General features: G+C 34.0%; 2 protein-coding genes across 2 annotated transcripts; both read right to left on the bottom strand.

The window, feature by feature from the left end:
* Positions 1-4,972: 4,972 nt before the first annotated feature.
* Positions 4,973-10,010, bottom strand: LOC146737945 (ladderlectin-like). The gene is made up of 3 exons (XM_085504749.1): positions 9,778-10,010; positions 5,995-6,068; positions 4,973-5,534 (listed from the first exon to the last, which is right to left on the bottom strand). The coding sequence occupies exons 1-3, from the start codon at positions 9,966-9,968 to the stop codon at positions 5,527-5,529; spliced, it is 273 nt and encodes a 90-aa protein (XP_085360875.1). The 5' UTR covers positions 9,969-10,010; the 3' UTR covers positions 4,973-5,526.
* Positions 10,011-11,069: 1,059 nt separating this feature from the next.
* LOC146737946 (uncharacterized) lies at positions 11,070-18,777 on the bottom strand. Its single transcript, XM_085504629.1, has 6 exons — positions 18,671-18,777; positions 15,663-15,785; positions 14,904-15,026; positions 12,735-12,857; positions 11,761-11,880; positions 11,070-11,203 (listed from the first exon to the last, which is right to left on the bottom strand). Exons 1-6 carry the CDS (start codon positions 18,762-18,764, stop codon positions 11,070-11,072), a joined length of 717 nt encoding a protein of 238 aa, XP_085360755.1. The 5' UTR covers positions 18,765-18,777.
* Positions 18,778-19,123: the final 346 nt, after the last annotated feature.

Here is a 19,123-nt window from a genome sequence, read left to right on the forward strand (position 1 = left end):
ATTCAACTGACAGTGTTAAAGTTAAAGTTGTTTGTGATAGATTACATAGCAGAGTTGCGAGGGGGTGAAGAAGATGGTACGTCTACTCCAGCACCTACTCCGCCACCTACATCTATAGTGACAACACCGGACATTGTCTCTACCGTATCTATTGTCTCTACACCAGATATTGTGTCTACCCCAGACAGTATGTCTTCTACAGTTAGTGGGCTTACTCCAATTAGCGTGTCTGCTCCGGTGAGTACAATCCAAACCACATTAAACTGTTTCAATAATTCTATCGATATATCTGTTCCACTGGTATTTCAAGAACCAATTATCAGATCTTAATGAAACTTGGTACATAGATGCTATCGAATAATGCTCTGTTTTAGGCAATTAATCACCAAATTTGCATATTAATTTGCCTAATTTCACTTGTTTCTTAAGAACCTTTAAACAGATTTCAATGAAACTCGTTACATAGATGCTTTTGGATAATGCGCAAAACTAATTAAGTTTTGGTTGAAATTCGAGCATATAAATCACCTAATTTGCATACTAATTAGCCAATTTTAAGCATTTTCACTTGTTTTTTAAGTTCCATTCAACATATTTTAATGGAACATGGTACATAAATGCTCTGGGATAGTTTTTGGTTGAAATTCCTGCATATTGATGACCTAAAATTAATTATCCAATATTTAACTTTTCCACCAATATCTCAACCACTCATCAGAAACAAAGAAACGTGGTGTATAGATGCTCTGGAATAAGCTAAATACATGTTCAGTTATTTGTTGTGTATTTAAATTAACCAATGTATAGGTGCTCTACATGTAACTTGAGTACCACTCATCAAATTTTAATGGGTGTTTTTGGACAATCAATAGATCTGATTACTTCAGGGTTGAAATTCATGCATATTATTAAGTTTCATGTTTCTTTCTTACTATGCATAACAGTAATGTACTAATCACTGCTGTAGATAGTGACATGCAAACAGTGATATAAAATATCTAGCAATGTTATATGACCAATGTATCTGATGACTCTACATGGTCATGTGACACATGGTGTTATAATTACGCTGTCTGACAAAAATACTACATCATCATATATGATTATTATTTTATTAATTATTTATAATTGTTAAATCATAGCTACTTGGAACCACCTAGATCGTTGCACTTGCAGATATATTTTAAATGCTGTACTTTCTCTATTAGAAACACATGTTCTTACTGTAAATATAAGTGACAAAGACATATTATAATAATTTTGCATGCAGTAAACACAGTTTTTACTTTATATGTATTATATATATATATTATATTATGTAAGATATATAGTTCTAATATAGTAAATACAGTATTTCTTATTTGTACTTCATGTCTTTAGAACACGGGAGTTGTTTCTAAGCTTTCTTTGATTGAATATTGTTTTGAAAATGCTATTGTTTTACAGGATCGTGAAACAGATTGGCAGTGGTCTGTCGTTGGTGGCGTATTACTCGCAATATTATCTACATGTATAGTAGCAATAGGACGTGTAGTTTTGCATAAATGCAACTGGGCCACAAATGACGAATATATCGATGATGTTGAAAACACTTATCTTAGTGCGTCACGTACTACTATGCAACAAATTTAAACAACCACAACTTTCCCAGTTGTTTATGTAACATTTTTTTTTCAAATATGCTACATCACATATTTTTTACAAAAGATTTAATTCATTACTTTTAAAAATATTTTCTGTGATTCTTGCACATTATGTTAAACACTCACTGAAGCGGGACACTTGGCTAAAATATGGGTATGCGTGTATTACTGGGTTTAATCCGAGATCAAACTATATCTTTTTCAGTGTAATATAAATTGATACCCGGCACGAATAGCTAAATTTTAACTACTTGCAACGCAAGAGTTTTTAAGCATACATATCTTCAAGTTTAAAAATTTCCTTTTTTCTTCAAAGCAACCTTAATAGGGTTTATCGAAATTGTAGATTCTAATTTGTTAGTCAGAGATATTTTAACAAGATACATAGCAGCTCAAGTGGTTTTCAACACTATGAAGTGTATTGACCATCTGAAGACACGTACATATATCTAATTTATACCCAAGAAAATCACATTTGATTCAATATTGTGCTTGTAGAGTAAAATAAACGATATATATTCAACCCTTACCAAAATGAGTTCTTTGAAACATGTTTTGAAAATTGATTAGAAACTTGTTTCATTTAATATACATTATTGGAATTATATGTTTCAATTGAATTACTTTCTAATACATGATTATAATCGGTACTAGTGTCTTTTGTGAATTCAGTGTACAAGTGATAATATTGTTCTTTTATTTATTTAACTAATTACCCGGAAAAAACACGCGTTGGCTCAGTTTCACACAAATGATATTCTCAGCAACAGAAACTGGAAAGAACGCGCGCACGTTGACTCCAATTGGACGTACAACTACTGAAAATAGGGACAACTACTGAGATAGACGGTGCTCTAGGCATGCAGTTTGCGACTACAGTTTATTTTGACTACTGAATGTTGGTACAAGCACAAGCTACATTCATCCCGACACTTACTTACAATACTAAATTGGTTTCGGAAATCCTCGTTTTTGTAGTTTGTAAGAATTTTGGAATGCAATTCTTTACTGTGTATTGTTCGTGGTATCATGGGCCCCGTACGGCTTTTTATACACCTCACTGCGCCAAACAGCCCCGAAGAGAGACGAGTGGAATTGTTATGTAATGAACGCGAACCTACACTAATATGTTCTTTATAGATAATTGGTTTTCTTCATCTTAATGTGTTCATGTTTCTAACCGTTACATGAAAACCCACCTATGCTGAATCCAGCCTAGGAAATTGCCAACACTATTGGTAGACAAATGACTAATATAAAAAATAGACTTACATAACATGACAGTTAGACATAGTTAATATTAGTTATGCTCAAGATGACACAATGGAAAATAACAGGACTATATCAAACTGTATAATCTTTTGAACGCCAAAGAAAAATTCCGTCACCTCTCACAAAATAAAATCGCATCAAATATTCCCAACTCATTTGACTGATGTCAATCTTTGCATTGCTATGACCACTGCAGTACAGTACAGCGTGTATCATCTTTATTATGGTCTCTGGTCGAACTTGACAACTTTGCAAAGTACAATTAATAGGTATCATATGTATCATTTTTTTTCTTTCATTTTGTTTCAATGATTTCGTAGTTTCACACGCGAGTTTTTTAGCGCGATAGTAATTCAGTGATGGTGAGAGATTGCCATATTGTGATGACCCGCACATCATTGAATTCAATAAAAAATAATAAACTATGTTATCATAACAATATTTTAGACAATTCTGTCAAATTGTTAAAATGCCTCAACCCCAAAAAAGCTTCAACAGGAGGTATTTCAATTATTTTGTTATAATGCAATGCAGCATAGTAACAGAAAAAAGTAGAGACAAATCAAAAGATAAGAAATACGTTTTTTTAAAAACATTAATTTTAATGTATATTTGAGGAAATTATATAGTCTATATACGGCTACAATTAACCCCTCTAAACGTGCAAGCAACCTTTGTATTTTAGATCTCCAATGTCTTATGGAAAATGTTATTATAATTTAAACTTACGTAATTGTCTTCAAAGATTTATATGTGACATATCAATTGAATGAGAGACATTGAAATATAGAATTCAAATCTGGAATCTGGAAGCACTGTTTAATTTAAGAAGATTATCTGGTGCAGGAGCTTTTACAGTTTGTACACGCACTGTTGTACACTTTACCACTCCACACTTGAATTTACAAGTGCACTCGAAAACTATGATCAGGAGTTAACGTTACACTTGTCACTACCTTCCATAAAAAAAACTTATTGATTCTGAGTGCATCAATTTATATTGTACAACATAACTAGAGATTATTCATTGCATTTATGTGTTGTCACATACTGATGCACACTCCCTAAACACGACAATGATACTCGATATTCCTCTCAACATGTTTAATAAATCTAAGAACATTTCTTCTTCTTATTATTTCATATTCCTGGCCTCGTCACATGGAAAATATATATTCTTTTCAGTTCCATGTTACGTCCGAGATGTGCTGTGACGAGTTATTTGAGTACCCATCAAGAAAATTACTGCTTCATTTCAATATTTTTGAATGATGTATTGCACATAACGGCAACATATTCCATTGTATGTATGACTCCCAGACCATGGAATTCCCTGGTGTAATGACCCTCTCTTCAACACATACTTGCATAACATTTTCTTAAATGGATACTGTTTTGCAACCAACGTTATTGCAACAGAAGAATGAAAGCTGTTTTTTGGCATATCAAAGTAGACCAGCGTTATCCAATAATTGATTAGTACACATTTTTTTATGTGAATAAGGTGATCATTTCTTTTTTAAATACCATACACTTCACAGCAATGAGTCGTTAGCGAGTAATTAGTATCTAATTCATCTGTAGGTGAATCATGAATGGCCGTTTATGTCTCAGCAACTTGACTTTTTTTGACATTGAATCACCCATTATCAACACTGTTATCATCAGGTAGATCGATAATATCATCTGATTACAACTTGCCTTCATGGAAGTTGAATATCTTTGATAACAAAATACTAGTCAGAACAGGTTCTACAAGAATATGTTCCTATCGGTCCGCAATACGGCCATTCCACTGAGCATATGAGCATTATGAGCATAAATTATTTCCTTTATTGTGCCTATCTACTATATGATGGACCACTTTGTTGTCTTTCCATTGACATTAGTAAAACGTATTGAACACACCTATCGTTTGGATATTGTCATCATCTGCAATATATTGGACACGCCTTCCTGGAATATCAGTTCCAAAACTCACAGCTACATTGCAATCATATTTTTGTAATTCCGAACATAATAACAGAAACCATACGTTTATGAAAAGCATCAAATAATAAACTGTGCGAGATCTAGTTTTAATCGAATAAAAAAAAATACATGGACATATCACACTTTTAACATTAATGGCGTTCTCAATTCCTTTCCACTTCTAACTGTAAAGAAATTGAGAGCGCTGCCAGTGTTAGAAGTATGTAATCTGTGTGTGCATACCTGCGATATAATGTACGTGTGAAGTTGAAACTTGATCAGTCCATGCATGTTAAACACATAAATCTTGAACCACGTGCTTTAAAACAAAATAGCTACCATGACCATGACAAATGCTGATGCATAGTTCCGATGCGATGTTAGTATTATGCGATGTTAGTATTATGTTGTATAAAAAATACAAGGGGCAATTCATACAAATTAGTTGTAACGTATGATTTACAAATAGAATATACAGTCTCATAAAGATATAACCCGAGATGTAGCGTCTTAGAGCAACTGTGTGTTATTCGTTATTTGATAATGCATACTGTCACAAACTGACACATTCAATACTAAATTCGCTAAGTTTATAGTTCATATACCACGAAGACATGTCACTCTGCCCACCAATTCCTGCTTAACATACTGCCAAAGATAGAAACACGATAACATTTACAGAGGGATTAGATGCAATGTTTGTATTATACATGTACACCAGCTATATAGTAGTATGATGCGATTGTTACACACTAAACCTGACTGAACACATAGGACTGCGATCCGCTTCAGTATTGGATGAATCTCTAATTTCGATATAATTTTGGAATTAAAATTATTGTCATTCCGTCATCTTCAATCAGATCGTGATAAGATATAGTATGTTTGGACAGTTGCGACAGAAATTGCGATTTATTTTAAGTTTGTTGCCTGATCTGCTCCAGACATTCTTTTTTTTAAATAATAACCCTGGTCAATTCGTGTATAACGTTTTCTCAACTGAGAAAGTTACAACACGCATGTTATAAGTGACAGACGGATACTTGTATTCATTACATCAAAATAAGGGATAACGTGGAATTTATGTAATTTTCATATTAAAATTTACCGTTTTCTTCACACAGGAAAGCTGGATGTGTCATCCCGCAATCACCAGTATAATATCTGTGGTTATAACTCCATCTACAATAAAAATAATTTAGATAATTATTTGTAGTAGCATAAAATTATATTGCACACGTGTACGCTTACAAAAATCGAATACAATGACAAGTTAGATAACTCGATAACAAATTCAAAGTAAAAATATTACAAGTAACCTGTAGAATGCTGTGTGGGTAATATTTTTATATTGAATTTTGTTGCATTTGCAGCAATTAGTTACCAAACAATGAGAATTATATTATAGGATTGGATATACCTCTCAGCTGGCTTCACATGCATAGTTCAAGACTGCCTAACTGGTGCTTATACCAGGATTTAGTTACATCATCTAGACGGTCTGTGACAGCTTCATGTCCCGAGTAATCTCAAGAAATTGACATTACAATAGAAAATAAAAGACTGACACTCCCATGCAATTAATAGCAAGTGAAATTCCTGGGATTGAAACATAGATTTTGAAGTCACTGATGTAGGCATTGAATAATTTCAAGATGGCATAAACACCAGGTAGTTTATTTAACCAGTGCTGAACTAGAAACTGAAATTATAATTAAGTCCGTTGTCATATAATTTGTTTATTTAAATTTCTCTTGAAGTCAAATAGAATACATTGGTGAATGGATGTTTTGGGGGTGTAGTTTACACTGTGTATGGAGTGGTAGGGTTGGGTGTCATATAATTTGTTCATTTCAAACTCTCATGAAGTCACATAGAATTTCACTTAATTTATTTTCGTTTTCAAACATTAACGTGTGAATCCAATTTTCACTGTGCTGTGTTAAGTCTCAATATGAGGGAAATGACATTGTCACTGGAATTTATTTTAGTAGAAAAATGTTTACGGTGAAAATGAAGTTTATTTTAATTCGTCCCTGAAATCAAAATCGGTATTTCCACACCACATATGCAAATGAGGTATGAGAGCAAACAAAGTTGTCCTTTCAAGAGTAGCGTTTTTCGAAACAGCAGAAATAAAATATATTTTGAAGTACGGTATTTTACCCTTGGGTACATGAATATACTTGCCGAGTGAAATAAAATTTGAACAGTAATGGTACTTCTAGGCAGTCACTTATTTTTACTAAAACTAATTTGCATATCACCCATGCAATTAATGTTTTTGGTATTTTCACTGTCAATATGCAAATGAACATGGTATTGGCGATCCGCTCCACTGGGATTGCCCTAAACACATTTTTGTGTGTCTTGGCCGATTTCTCTCAAACCTAGCCGGTAGGTCACACCTTCATTAGCAAAAATCTTGGGGAAAAATGTGTCCACCGTTGCCATAGAAACAGCCAAAAAACTGATTGCTTGGCGTTAAATGTATCTCCTCCAACAAATTTAGGATACAACACCTCTGACATAGCTCATTTTACTCAGCTTGAGTGTGGGCACAAAGTTTTGTATAATCTGAAAACAAATTCTGACCACCGTTTTCATGGGAACAACCAAAACCTGATTCTTTTATAATACCTTCACGCCAAATGTACCACACCCTACATTTCTATGATTAAAAAGTACGGACGTAGCTCATCTAGTCAGCTTGAGTGTGGGCAACAATTTACTGTTTTTTATGTCTATTTTCATTACCGAGAAAATTGACCCCAATGGACGTTGGGGTAACTTTTCACCAGCCACGGCTTTTAACTCATCTCTGAGATTTTTTTGGCTTGGATAATTTTGTTCATACATGACAGGCAGGTCGTACCGTCACAAATTGGAAAAACAATCCTAGCCCACAGCTACCATGGCAACCAGTGAAGAAGAAGATTCCCCCCCCCCCCGCAGTAAAATTAGCGATTGTCATGGAGGCGCAACCATCAACATCGAAGTACCAGGAGGTTTCTGTTCGAGACGTTGCGGCGTTACCCAGTTCCAAATAAAGATTACCAACGCCAAATGAGCACAATTTTAACCGGTAATCAAGATTCATTCAATCAACCGCTAACAAGCTACATCACAAGCGAAGTTGTAGCGTGCAGCTCAGCGACGACCGCTGACGACGAAAGTCGTTCTGTCAGTGGAGTACCAAAGTAGCATGGTATGTTTGCCAATGCAAATTCTGTGGAGGAACTTTTACATTGTAACAACCCTTCACCATTGTATTAAAACGAGTCACGTGGTGTGCCGTTCTCCTTCAAACCCGGCATTCGATCAATAGAGGAGTTTCAGTAAAAAAAAACATTGCAAATCATGCAAATTCAACATCTTCAAACCAGTATACTAAAATGCAAAAGAAGGATAGATATTACTTTTCAGTATACACATCTCTGTTGATACTATCCCTCACATATTCCACTCCCAATTATTTCTGCGTAAAATGGACTAGCCTCTTTTCATGTTGACATTCAGAGTAAAATCACGTGACAGGCAGTTAAAATTGGCTGTTGCATACACTTTCGCCGGTCTGGGAAATGTGTTTAATTAGCTCTCACTCAAGTAACAATGCAGATTTCCCAGTGGGAGTGAAACTATTCGACTTTGCCATTACAAAATAGGGGTGTTTTGAGCAAAAAACGAATAACCCTGGAGTGCACACAACACACTAAATTTCGGAACAAATCTTGTATTATTTACAGCAGCAGAAAACCACAGAAATATCAGATGAAACATGGAAACACTATATATTGTATTTCGGCCTGAACCCTCTCTATTGCAATTCCAGGAATTACCCACATATGTGTATCCATTTTCCACTTTGGTATCACCCACCCCTGAAAACAAACTCTTAATACCACGCTGAAGCGTTTGGTAATAATAGCTACTAAGTTTTCTGAACAGAAGGTAAACATAGAATGTCAAAAATATTTTTTTATTGTATGCCAAATTTATAACAACAATAATGTTTGATATCGCGATATTGTAAAAAAACTTCCTTATTATTCAAACTAATCTATGGCTTAACGCACTGTTCTAAACTAATCCTATTCTTACGTTTGTATTTGACAATTTTGCAACATAAATATGGTAACATAAAAATGAAGAAATAAACCATATGTATGTAAAATCATTTAATTCACAGTTATGTACCCAATTTGTAAGTCTTATATGCAGAGAGAAAATAAATTACGATTAGTTACTATTCCTTGACTCTGCGCCTCTATTACATATAAGAAAACCTCAACCACCGTTACATATATTTCATTTTAATAGCGTGACAGGTTAAAAATATAAAGCTGAGAAAATGTCGTACAGATCGTGAAACAAATGTTATCAATGAAGATCGAATCGAATCATATATAACATGTATTTTACGAATATTTGAGTGTCATATATCATAAACATATTCATTTTAGGGTGTGATGATTTGAATTGATATATATATTTCAAAATTATTTAATTCCCATATACTGCATTTATTACTACTATATCTATGCTAAGAACAATATTTTATATCATATCTTTCACACTCTTTTAATACATATTATAAGCAGTTTTCATCAAATTTGACTTATTTCTGTTCTGGTCAAGAAAAAGGCTCAATATATATATATTTCCAGAAATGAACGATGGTAGAATAATTGAATGAACTAAAATTTGAACAATAGATAAATGGAATCGGAACTTCTGCTCTTTTGTTGAATGATTTTATGTTGTATGTACTTGAAATAAACTCATGCGACTGGAAAATTGCGGGCAACATACATATATTGTATACCTCAAACATTATGAAATCCTTAACATAGTTTAGTTACTTTACATCGAACAATAATGGTTTGCTTACCCTTTGTATACACAATCCTGGTTGATAGGTTGGTTATTCGCCCACATCGCAGGATCGAATTCACTGCCATCAAGCCAGAAGAACTCTCCGGATATTCTCTTAGCTCCAACCCACGCATTTGCATTTGGTCGAACTTCCGCAAAGAAAGTGTCCACAGCAGTGTACTTTTCGTCAGAATTAATAATCCCCATCGTCCCATTAAATTCAGCACACCGAGCCTGTGATTCAAGAAAGGGTAATCTTTCACTTATGATGAAATATCTTGAACATTCCACTGTAGGACCTGCACAATAAAATAAATATGCTTTAATTTTTTTGGTATGTCAAACACCAGTTATGAAAGATAGTCGCCCATTAGTGTGTTGCAAATAAAGAAGTCTGGACGGATTGTCTTTTCTAGAAAGGTACCATGGATGATACCTATGTTTGTATGCCATTCGTTCAACCTGATCTTTCCTGAAAATAAATCACTCAAGTTTTATTTTTTAATTAAACATTTCCAGTGTCATTAGAATCAATTTGTAACATCCAAAGCATAACATATACGCTATATAACGACGTTGTATATTACATTATTTGCATGTAAGAAAAGATGGCCGCTGGTTTAAGGGTGCAATGATGGTCTTTTTCAACAGATTAAGACTTTATTTATAGTTGTAGTAGTAAATGAATGTATGCACGCAAATGTGTCAATCACAGCTGTTACTGTAACTGCGTATACACTCTTTGTGTCGAGAACAAGTCGGGTAGTAAACTCATTAATTTCATGTCTAACAATTTAATATGGTACAGATGTGTTCTTGAATCATGTGCACACACGAATAAATCATTAGATATTTTAAATATTTTTCTGTTCGTTTTTCAACTCGTACCATGTCTTATGTTCCATATACAGAATAACAGTAAACAACGCTGTGAACTTAACATTTTTCCTAACTTTTCTTTTCTTTTCAATTCGTTAGATGTTTCAAATATTTTGTTTGCAAATCAGATGTAAGCTATAACGTTTGGGTGACTAATACACAATTTAATGTCATATGTAATACGCACATCAAATAACCCCATTTATTAACATTTTCATGTAGATTAAAACTGTTATAATATCACAATTATAATTAATATGTTAAATTATGAATAAATTGCGGGTCGTTAAAAATATAAATTAATGTAAAGCAAAACAGTACACTGCTTGTTTTATGAATTAGGTCAGTTCACACACTGATAAGTAATATATATAAGCCTGTGTTTTGAAATTGTTATATTTAATAGTAATATATGAATGTAATCTGTCTTTAATACATACCATAGCATGAGTGGCCATCTGAATCCAAAAAATAACCATTTGAACAGCTACACGTATATGCACCAACATCATTGGTGCAATAATCACTACATCCACCATTGTTTGTCTGGCACTCGTCAATGTCTATGAATATATAATATAATGTAGCAATGTCGTAGAACACATACTTTTACAACAGTGCCTGTACTACCAAGTAGGCATAATAGAACATACTTTTACAATAGTATCTGTACTAGCAAGTAGGCACAGTACAACATATGTTTAATTTATGTGGTTATAGTAATATGTCTATTTTTTCGGAGCTCTTAAAGATTTCAATGCATAGATATGATATGACAAAAATACCGTGGGAGGGAATGTCGATGCAATACCGTAAAGCCTGATTATAACCACATGTTTATATACTTTTTTCCTACTTTTCTAGTAATAATTTATTGAGAGTAGCCACGTACGAGATTCATGTGCAAATATGTGTCGAACAATTACAATTTTGTTATTCGTGCTACATGTTTAATCATTTATTGTTGGTGATATACATTGAATCAAATGTTGTCATCTCTGTAGAATTTAGGTATAATTGTTTGTAGTATGCCTGGCATGTTCAAATTTGCCCTTTTCTGTCATTCTTTGCTCTAGAAGAATCAAAACGTCGCTGGTTAAAATTAGTAATTAATACTCACCAATGCATGAACCATTTGCAGCCATGGCGAAACCTGACCAACAACTGCATGTAAAATTACCATCAGTATTGGTGCACTCGTGAACACAGTCACCATTTTCAATCAGACACTCGTCAATATCTGCGAATATGTCACATACGTTTACTTGGTAATAACAAACAACATATATTCTGTGTCATCAAGCAATTTGTTCTATCCAGATAGTTTTCACCCCTAAAACAGGCATTTGTTAAACGTCCGCATATTATTTCATATGAAGAGGAAGCATTTAACATCCTACAGTACATGTAATGGGAAACAAACGTCTCCCTCAACCTAACGTTGGAGCAGTTGCAATGCTGTTATATCATATGACATTGCTGCAGTTCCATTTAGCTTTGTAAATTCCTATAAGAATTATACTTTTGTGTGATTAGGACATGCAACGATCACGACTGAAGCTGAAAAAAGTTCATATTTGCAAATAAAACATAGTTAACTTGATATCACAGTGCCAGATATCTTTATTAATTTATTGGACTGCATTGGGGGTTTATCAACAATCACATATAACCAACTGAAAGTTATTATTGAAAATATAAACATATTTACATTTTGCTAGTTTCAACATATACCGATTATGGCTTGGGACAATGATTGCCAATTAGTGCGTACTATATATCATAGTTATCGGTCTAAACAGCTATATACTAGTTTTACTATTAGTCAATTCTTGTGATTAATATATGTAGTGTAGTTGTGACAAACAGTATTGTAATTCTGTGCGTGGCTTCTGTCATTTAATTTCTATTCGTAATTCATGAATTCAAAACGTTTTTTTTACCCAATTGTTATTGTTCTGTCGTGTGTTGTTACTTCCCATGCACATTATGTAATATCTGACATCTCTTCTTACCCAAAATAACATTTTATTTCTACTCAGTATCAAGTTACAGCAAGAAATATATAGCTTGTCAAAATTGATAGATACTTACCATTGCAAGAATGAGAATCAGAATCCATAATATAACCAGCTCGACAGCTACATGTGTACGTTCCAATATCATTAGTACACACTTGGCTACATCTACCGTTATCAACCATACACTCATCATTGTCTGGGAATATAATAGAACTTCCGTATAATTTTACTCAAAGAAACATGGCGGCTAATTTTGTTAATTTTTAAGTATTATAGTTTCTAGTGGTTGTAAAATGTTTCGTTTTTGGCCTCAAACTGGATATGTCTAGATATATATGTTGTGCTCTTGTACTTGTAAATTACCCAGTGCGACTTTTTCAAAGAGTGTATTCATGAGAATGTTATTTCTACTTTATGTGGAGATTATGGCTGGTAAATGTTCTTTTATTTTAACACTACGGTCATGGAAATGTATTCTAAGACCAAAAAATAATTTGTACAGACGAAATGTTTCCCTCAAAACATGACATTCTGTGCTTTTTCTGTGCCTTGTGTACCAAATATGCATGACCACCGATTGATGAATTGTCACCACGTTGTAATACAGAGTATTTAACGTTATTGATAATGTTGTACTGCAGTGCTGTGGTATATTGAATTGAAAGTGACGGATCACACTGTTGGTATTCTATGCCTCATGTGGTTGACTTTGTTCTACATTATACGCACTACTATTGTCTCCGCTTTTCACCTATAACACATATACATCAATCATTAACTACATCAATGTATATGAATATATATATTGTGAATATATCGAGTCATTTCCAGGCTTCATATAAATAAAGATCCTGGTTAACTTGTCACAAAAATATAAGATAAGGCAATTTTGAACGTAACACAGCATTCACAAAAATGTTGAACTAAGTTACAGACAAGTCGTGTTGCAAAATAGCTCAAGTTCATTGTCTTTGAGTTTAGTCATGTGACATCGTCCATCCCCCGTCTCTTTGGCTGCCCTGTCTGTCTTTTCCCTATAACTAATAAATAACAGCCCGCTGTAACACTTCGGTTTCTACTAAGGTTCAATAGAATGAAACTGATGTTACAATATCTGTCATCAACGTATTTATTATTTTTATTGAAAATCAGATTTTATCGTTTGGTTTCCTCTAGTCTAGTCAGTGTACTAGTAGCTGTTTCAATTCTGTGTTTAACCTTATTTTTGGTACAATCTGTTGTTATTGTGGCATCAGTATATTTGAAACAGCTTACATTTTGCAGAATCTTCATATTCTGTGACTGTATAACAAGTATTTCTGCTAGAATGTTTTCATAATTTTTCTGACTTTTTCTTGCCTTGATATCTACTCCATAATTTTTTTCGGAGTGAAGAGTGACTAATATGATACATCTAAATGTCGGACACCGAATTTTGTATCAAACCAAACAAAACTAAACTACCGTACTTTTGTTCAAACTTTCTGATACAAGTGCTGTATTAGGCGAGTCATTGTTGTGCAAATATTATATTTTCTATTGTGCACTACAATGCTCCCATGCTATACCTCTGTCGAAACCTGTTTTGGAGCTTATGGAGAAAACACATTTTATTGTTTTGCTAGTTTTTACTAATAATTCGTGAATTTGTTTTACATTGCTTCTTCCCTTTTAAAATCCAGCTTGTGTTTCACTAAGTACTTCGTGAGACTATTACATTATGCCAAGAATGAAACACAATTTACGAATATCTTTAAATTATTTTACATTTTGACAGTGCATGACGTTATTCGGCGTGGTGTTTCCCCCCGCGGAACTACTTTTTTTTTCATTCCGTGTGATGATCGTGATGTTGTCATGTGAGAACGTATTCAATGTTTATGTTATTTGTGAAACAACCGCAAATATTAAATTTTGGAAAGTTCAAAGTGGTCGGCAGGATGAAGATAGTTTGTTCCAAACAACGTCTGCATTTTAAGATTCGGGTATGGATGGCATTAGCTCACCGCCCTCCAACAGATTATTATTTTAGTACGTCAAGCCTGATGGTGGGGAAGGGACCGATTTAGTCATCGACCAACCGACCATGAGACTTGTGATGTGATAACATCCTAATGAAGATGAGCGTTGTGTCACATGTAAACTATACATGCTACCAAATATGAAAACTTTGCCCATAGATAATTTATTTTTATGCATGTAAAGTGTGTTCACTGATCAGGATATGTTTAGTGATACTTACCATAACATGAATAACCATCAGAGTCAATGCTGAAACCATCACGACAGCTACATGTGAAATTGCCAACACTATTGGTACACTCATGACTACAACCACCATTATTAGTCTGACATTCGTCAATGTCTGTGAATATTGAACACTGATTAACATGATATGCATATAGACATACTAAATATTGGATCGGTAGGAAATAACAGAATTTTCTTAGCACTTAACCCTCTGACCAAAACTTGTATCAAGTTTCACAAATGTATAAATGCACTAGACAGTATATATATAGTAGAAGGCACATACAAAAACAGTAACTCTACATTAAAACCTAAGCTGGTACAGATACAATATAAATAGAAAAAAATTAAATAACTGAAAATACATCAAAACTTCTTCGTTAAGTTATGTGTGCTTAAATGTTTTGATAGACCGAAATGATCTAAACTAAATGGTCAGAACAAAGGATGGTGTTGGTTTTAAAACATGCTTGAGAATCCAGAATATATGGCCGTGGTTTTATAAACCAAACTTGTACTGAGCACACTATACAAAGGGACTAAAAACTAAAGATAAATTTAAAAATAGAGTCGCATAATTGTAGACGACTATTTGATTCAAAATAACATTACTACATATACCGGGATCATGTACTACACGTGTGGTTGTGGCTCTATTGTTGATGTATTCAGTTTGTTTTGTCTATTCCTAATTTTGGTTGCGTTGAAATTGCTGAATTTTCGCTTAACAAAATATGTTGTTGATACTTACCATAACAGGACGAGCCATCAGAACCCAAGTAGAATCCAGGCCAACAGTCACATGTCAAATTGCCTTTAATATTAATACATTTATGAGTACATCCACCATTGTCAACCAGACACTCATCAATATCTGTGAATATGTATAAATAGCAACGATTAACATTTTAACGATGGAAAACGTATAGTATAATAAATATGGATTACCCAGGATGTTACTAATATTATGTTATTGAATTATCAGTTCACTGTCGTAAGCTATTTTCTGGCGTCTGAGCATTATTGATACACATTTAAATAAATTATGTGATACATCTTACATTTGGTTTCGAAACTTTAAAACAGGTTATTGAAAACCGAAATGATATGAAAAACAATACCAATAGACCAAATTCAAAAGATAATCGCAGCCCGTCAGCATGAAACAATGCATTTACGTATACTGAAGTGTGAACTTGCTTGTACAGTTGACTCATATCATGGAATTTTTTGAATTAATCATTGATTATATGTTATGCTGTTACATATAATGTCGTATGCTTCATTCTATGAAGTTTTTCTATGAAATGTGATTTTGATGTTACATTGTGGATCTATATAATTTTACAGCCAAAACAGTCAGCTTGGACATTCAGTTGTGAGAAATGACAAAATAAACAGTGCCAGCGACAGATTTCGAGAATGAAATAACAAAATAAACGCATTTAAAGGTGCCTACCACGCGCGTTGGAAATAAATAGAACGCGTTGCGACGAGAAATCTCACCCGCATATTTCACTCACGCAAACGCACACACACATGCTATTTCCGTATATTGAATACGTTGACAACGGAAGAGACAAGTTTAAATCATATTTGTATTAACACAACCTGAAAGCAACAGTCTCACACTGAATATATGTTCATTGTTCTGCGGTCAAACTGCGTCTATCATACCCATACTAGTGTCAACCATGCTCAAATAATCATCCCTCCAGTGCGTCGGTTTAGGTCAGATTTATTTAAAACACGGTGAATTCTATAACATAAAAGCAATACAGACACTGTGAAAGTAACTGTGAAACTATTTGTAACCATGAGGCAACGATCTCACTTTATGAATGACTGTAGAAGTATCACACATTTCCAGTAACACAAGGTAACATGACACGTCTCAAATAAACGTTCAGAAGATTATAGACTTACATCGTTGGGTCTCTAAAGCAGTATTTCGGTTGCAATGTTCGGTAGACGCTGCATATAAATGTGCCCGTAGCTTTTCATCATGGCTGCCTGTCATAAACAAACGTTTTAGCGCGATTCTAACATGACCTGTGATGGCGCACTCTACATGCGCAGGTGGTGCTATTAGCAGCCTTTCTGTTTCGACGAATCACGAAATAACGATAACAATTGAAATTCTAAATAAACTTGTGTACAGCACATCTATCAATTATCAAACTAAACATTCAATGAAGCGGACTGCGACGGTTAAGACGAAAAGACAAGGCTAAGACGAAAAACATGTGACAGTACGATTATGTTCGTCTACTACACGCCCGGGGACTACACATTCAAGTATCCAACTTCCCAATACAAAACATGATTTGTATCAGCAATAATTTCTAGTACTGCCTGGATAATTGCGTATTACTAGTTGACATCAGACATATCCCTGTAGAGAATTTTTTGAACAATGTCTCGCATTTCCGACAGAATATTCAAATAAGTTGGGATGAATATGAATTGAATATCCATCTTTTGAAAAATCAGCTGAACAGTTCACCACCACGATTATGATGAGTTAGCGAGGATATCAACGAAGACGACCGGACGTCTTCGGTCATGAGCTGGCTGGTTTGAATTTATCCACTTTTACAGTGATGAATATTGCGTTCGAGTTGAGTTACTAGTAATTACAAGCCTGATTTACATTTTTCTTGTGGTGTTTTTCGTCAATGTATTATATATAAGTGCGTTAGGAAATAGCATAATTATATGGCGTGAGTGAAAGGAGCTGGTGAGACTGTGTCACAACGCGTTCTATTTATTTCCACCGCACGTGGTCGGCGCCTCTGATTGCGTTTATTTTGTATTTTTATTTTCGAAATGTATCACTGGCTGCGTCTGTAAAAACATCTATGTACTAAGCAACCATATACCACATTTTTTCCAGTATTATTTTGTAATGAATGGAGGAAATGTTGATGGTGTATTTCTTGGTTCAAATCAATTTAGGTAACTCAATGAAAATAATGCATGAAAGTTATGTCTATTCTGACCATAGACATGCTAATTAATTTGCAATTGCGTATCTGTGTATATTGGTTGCCAAGCAATACAGCCTACAATCATATGTATCTGCAAGCTGAAATTAACAGCTTAATTTTAAAGTGCTTGGAAGCTCTGCTTCTATGGGTCAAACAGTTTTTTTTAGCCATTAGCAAAGTATAAAGACTTTCTTCCATTGTTAATATTATTAAAGATTTTAAGAATTCTGATCGTATTGCTCTGGGAAGTGTACTAAACATGTCTTAGTTACAGATTGGCGTATAGCATATCCCTCGATAACCTGTGGGGTGGGATTTGTTTTGCATTGTTAAAAAAATTGATACTCATTGTCATTCCTATACAATTTAGATCATTTCCATCGCCATATGTGACTAACTAATTTATAACTGGAACTCTGTCAGACCTAAATTTATAGTGTATTATATACATCGTAATATTGCATATATTAAACATGGTGAAAACAAATCTAGACAAAGGTGTTTTATTGGCGTAATAGTGTTATATATTAGTATAGTTATAAATGAACAGTAAATTAGTTCTATGTAAATCCTAACTTTGGCAACAACATTTCAGTTGGTTTCTGTAGTTCATAATGCAACAAAATTTAATTAAATATGTACACATTTTCAGGAACGCAATTTCACCATACAAGATTTTCAAAGTTTAGTCGTTCACAAATACGCCCCATCACCTCAAACATGTATCTATCTGTGTATACAACAATCAACTCCACATATACTAACTTACCTGATGATTTTGTACCCAACAACAAACCACCACCAATAGCTGCACCTGAACCAATCACGGTCAACGTTGCGAGTCCAATGACATACTTTGCCATCCTTGAAACACGCGACTGCTGATTTGTGTTTTCCTGAGTACATGAGATATATTTTAATTGCACGTTTGCTTTACCAGATATGCTTTAGCAACTGGATTTTTTTCATTTGTGAATTTACGTCGGTCATTACCCCGACAGCCACGCCTTTGATTGCCATAGTGGAACTAATAACTCTTTCAGTATATATTAGTAATGTTCAAAACAGCAATAAGTATTCAACGTTTAACGGTGAAATGAATATACCTCACTTAAAAACTTACCGAATCTGTCGGTGCGAGACGATTCATGCTGTGCCTGAATGGTAAAGACTGCTGTTTTATGGCAATGCTATTGATTGACTCAATCGTGACTGTCGCAGT

Source organism: Saccoglossus kowalevskii, chromosome 10 (assembly GCF_978046115.1).
Source record: "Saccoglossus kowalevskii chromosome 10, keSacKowa6.1, whole genome shotgun sequence".
NCBI classification, from domain to species: Eukaryota; Metazoa; Hemichordata; class Enteropneusta; family Harrimaniidae; genus Saccoglossus; species Saccoglossus kowalevskii.

What these genes read in the sequence shown, in the direction of transcription:
- LOC146737945 (XM_085504749.1), bottom strand. Translation starts at nt 9,968, where the DNA reads ATGGGGATTATTAATTCTGACGAAAAGTACACTGCTGTGGACACTTTC. An exon ending in CAGGATTGTGTATACAAAGG is followed by an intron (nt 6,069 to 9,777) that starts GTAAGCAAACCA and finishes TTTTTATTGTAG; the next exon opens with ATGGAGTTATAACCACAGAT.
- LOC146737946 (XM_085504629.1), bottom strand. Translation starts at nt 18,764, where the DNA reads ATGGCAAAGTATGTCATTGGACTCGCAACGTTGACCGTGATTGGTTCA. An exon ending in TGATGGCTCGTCCTGTTATG is followed by an intron (nt 15,027 to 15,662) that starts GTAAGTATCAAC and finishes CAATATTCACAG; the next exon opens with ACATTGACGAATGTCAGACT. An exon ending in TGCAAATGGTTCATGCATTG is followed by an intron (nt 11,204 to 11,760) that starts GTGAGTATTAAT and finishes ATATATTCATAG; the next exon opens with ACATTGACGAGTGCCAGACA.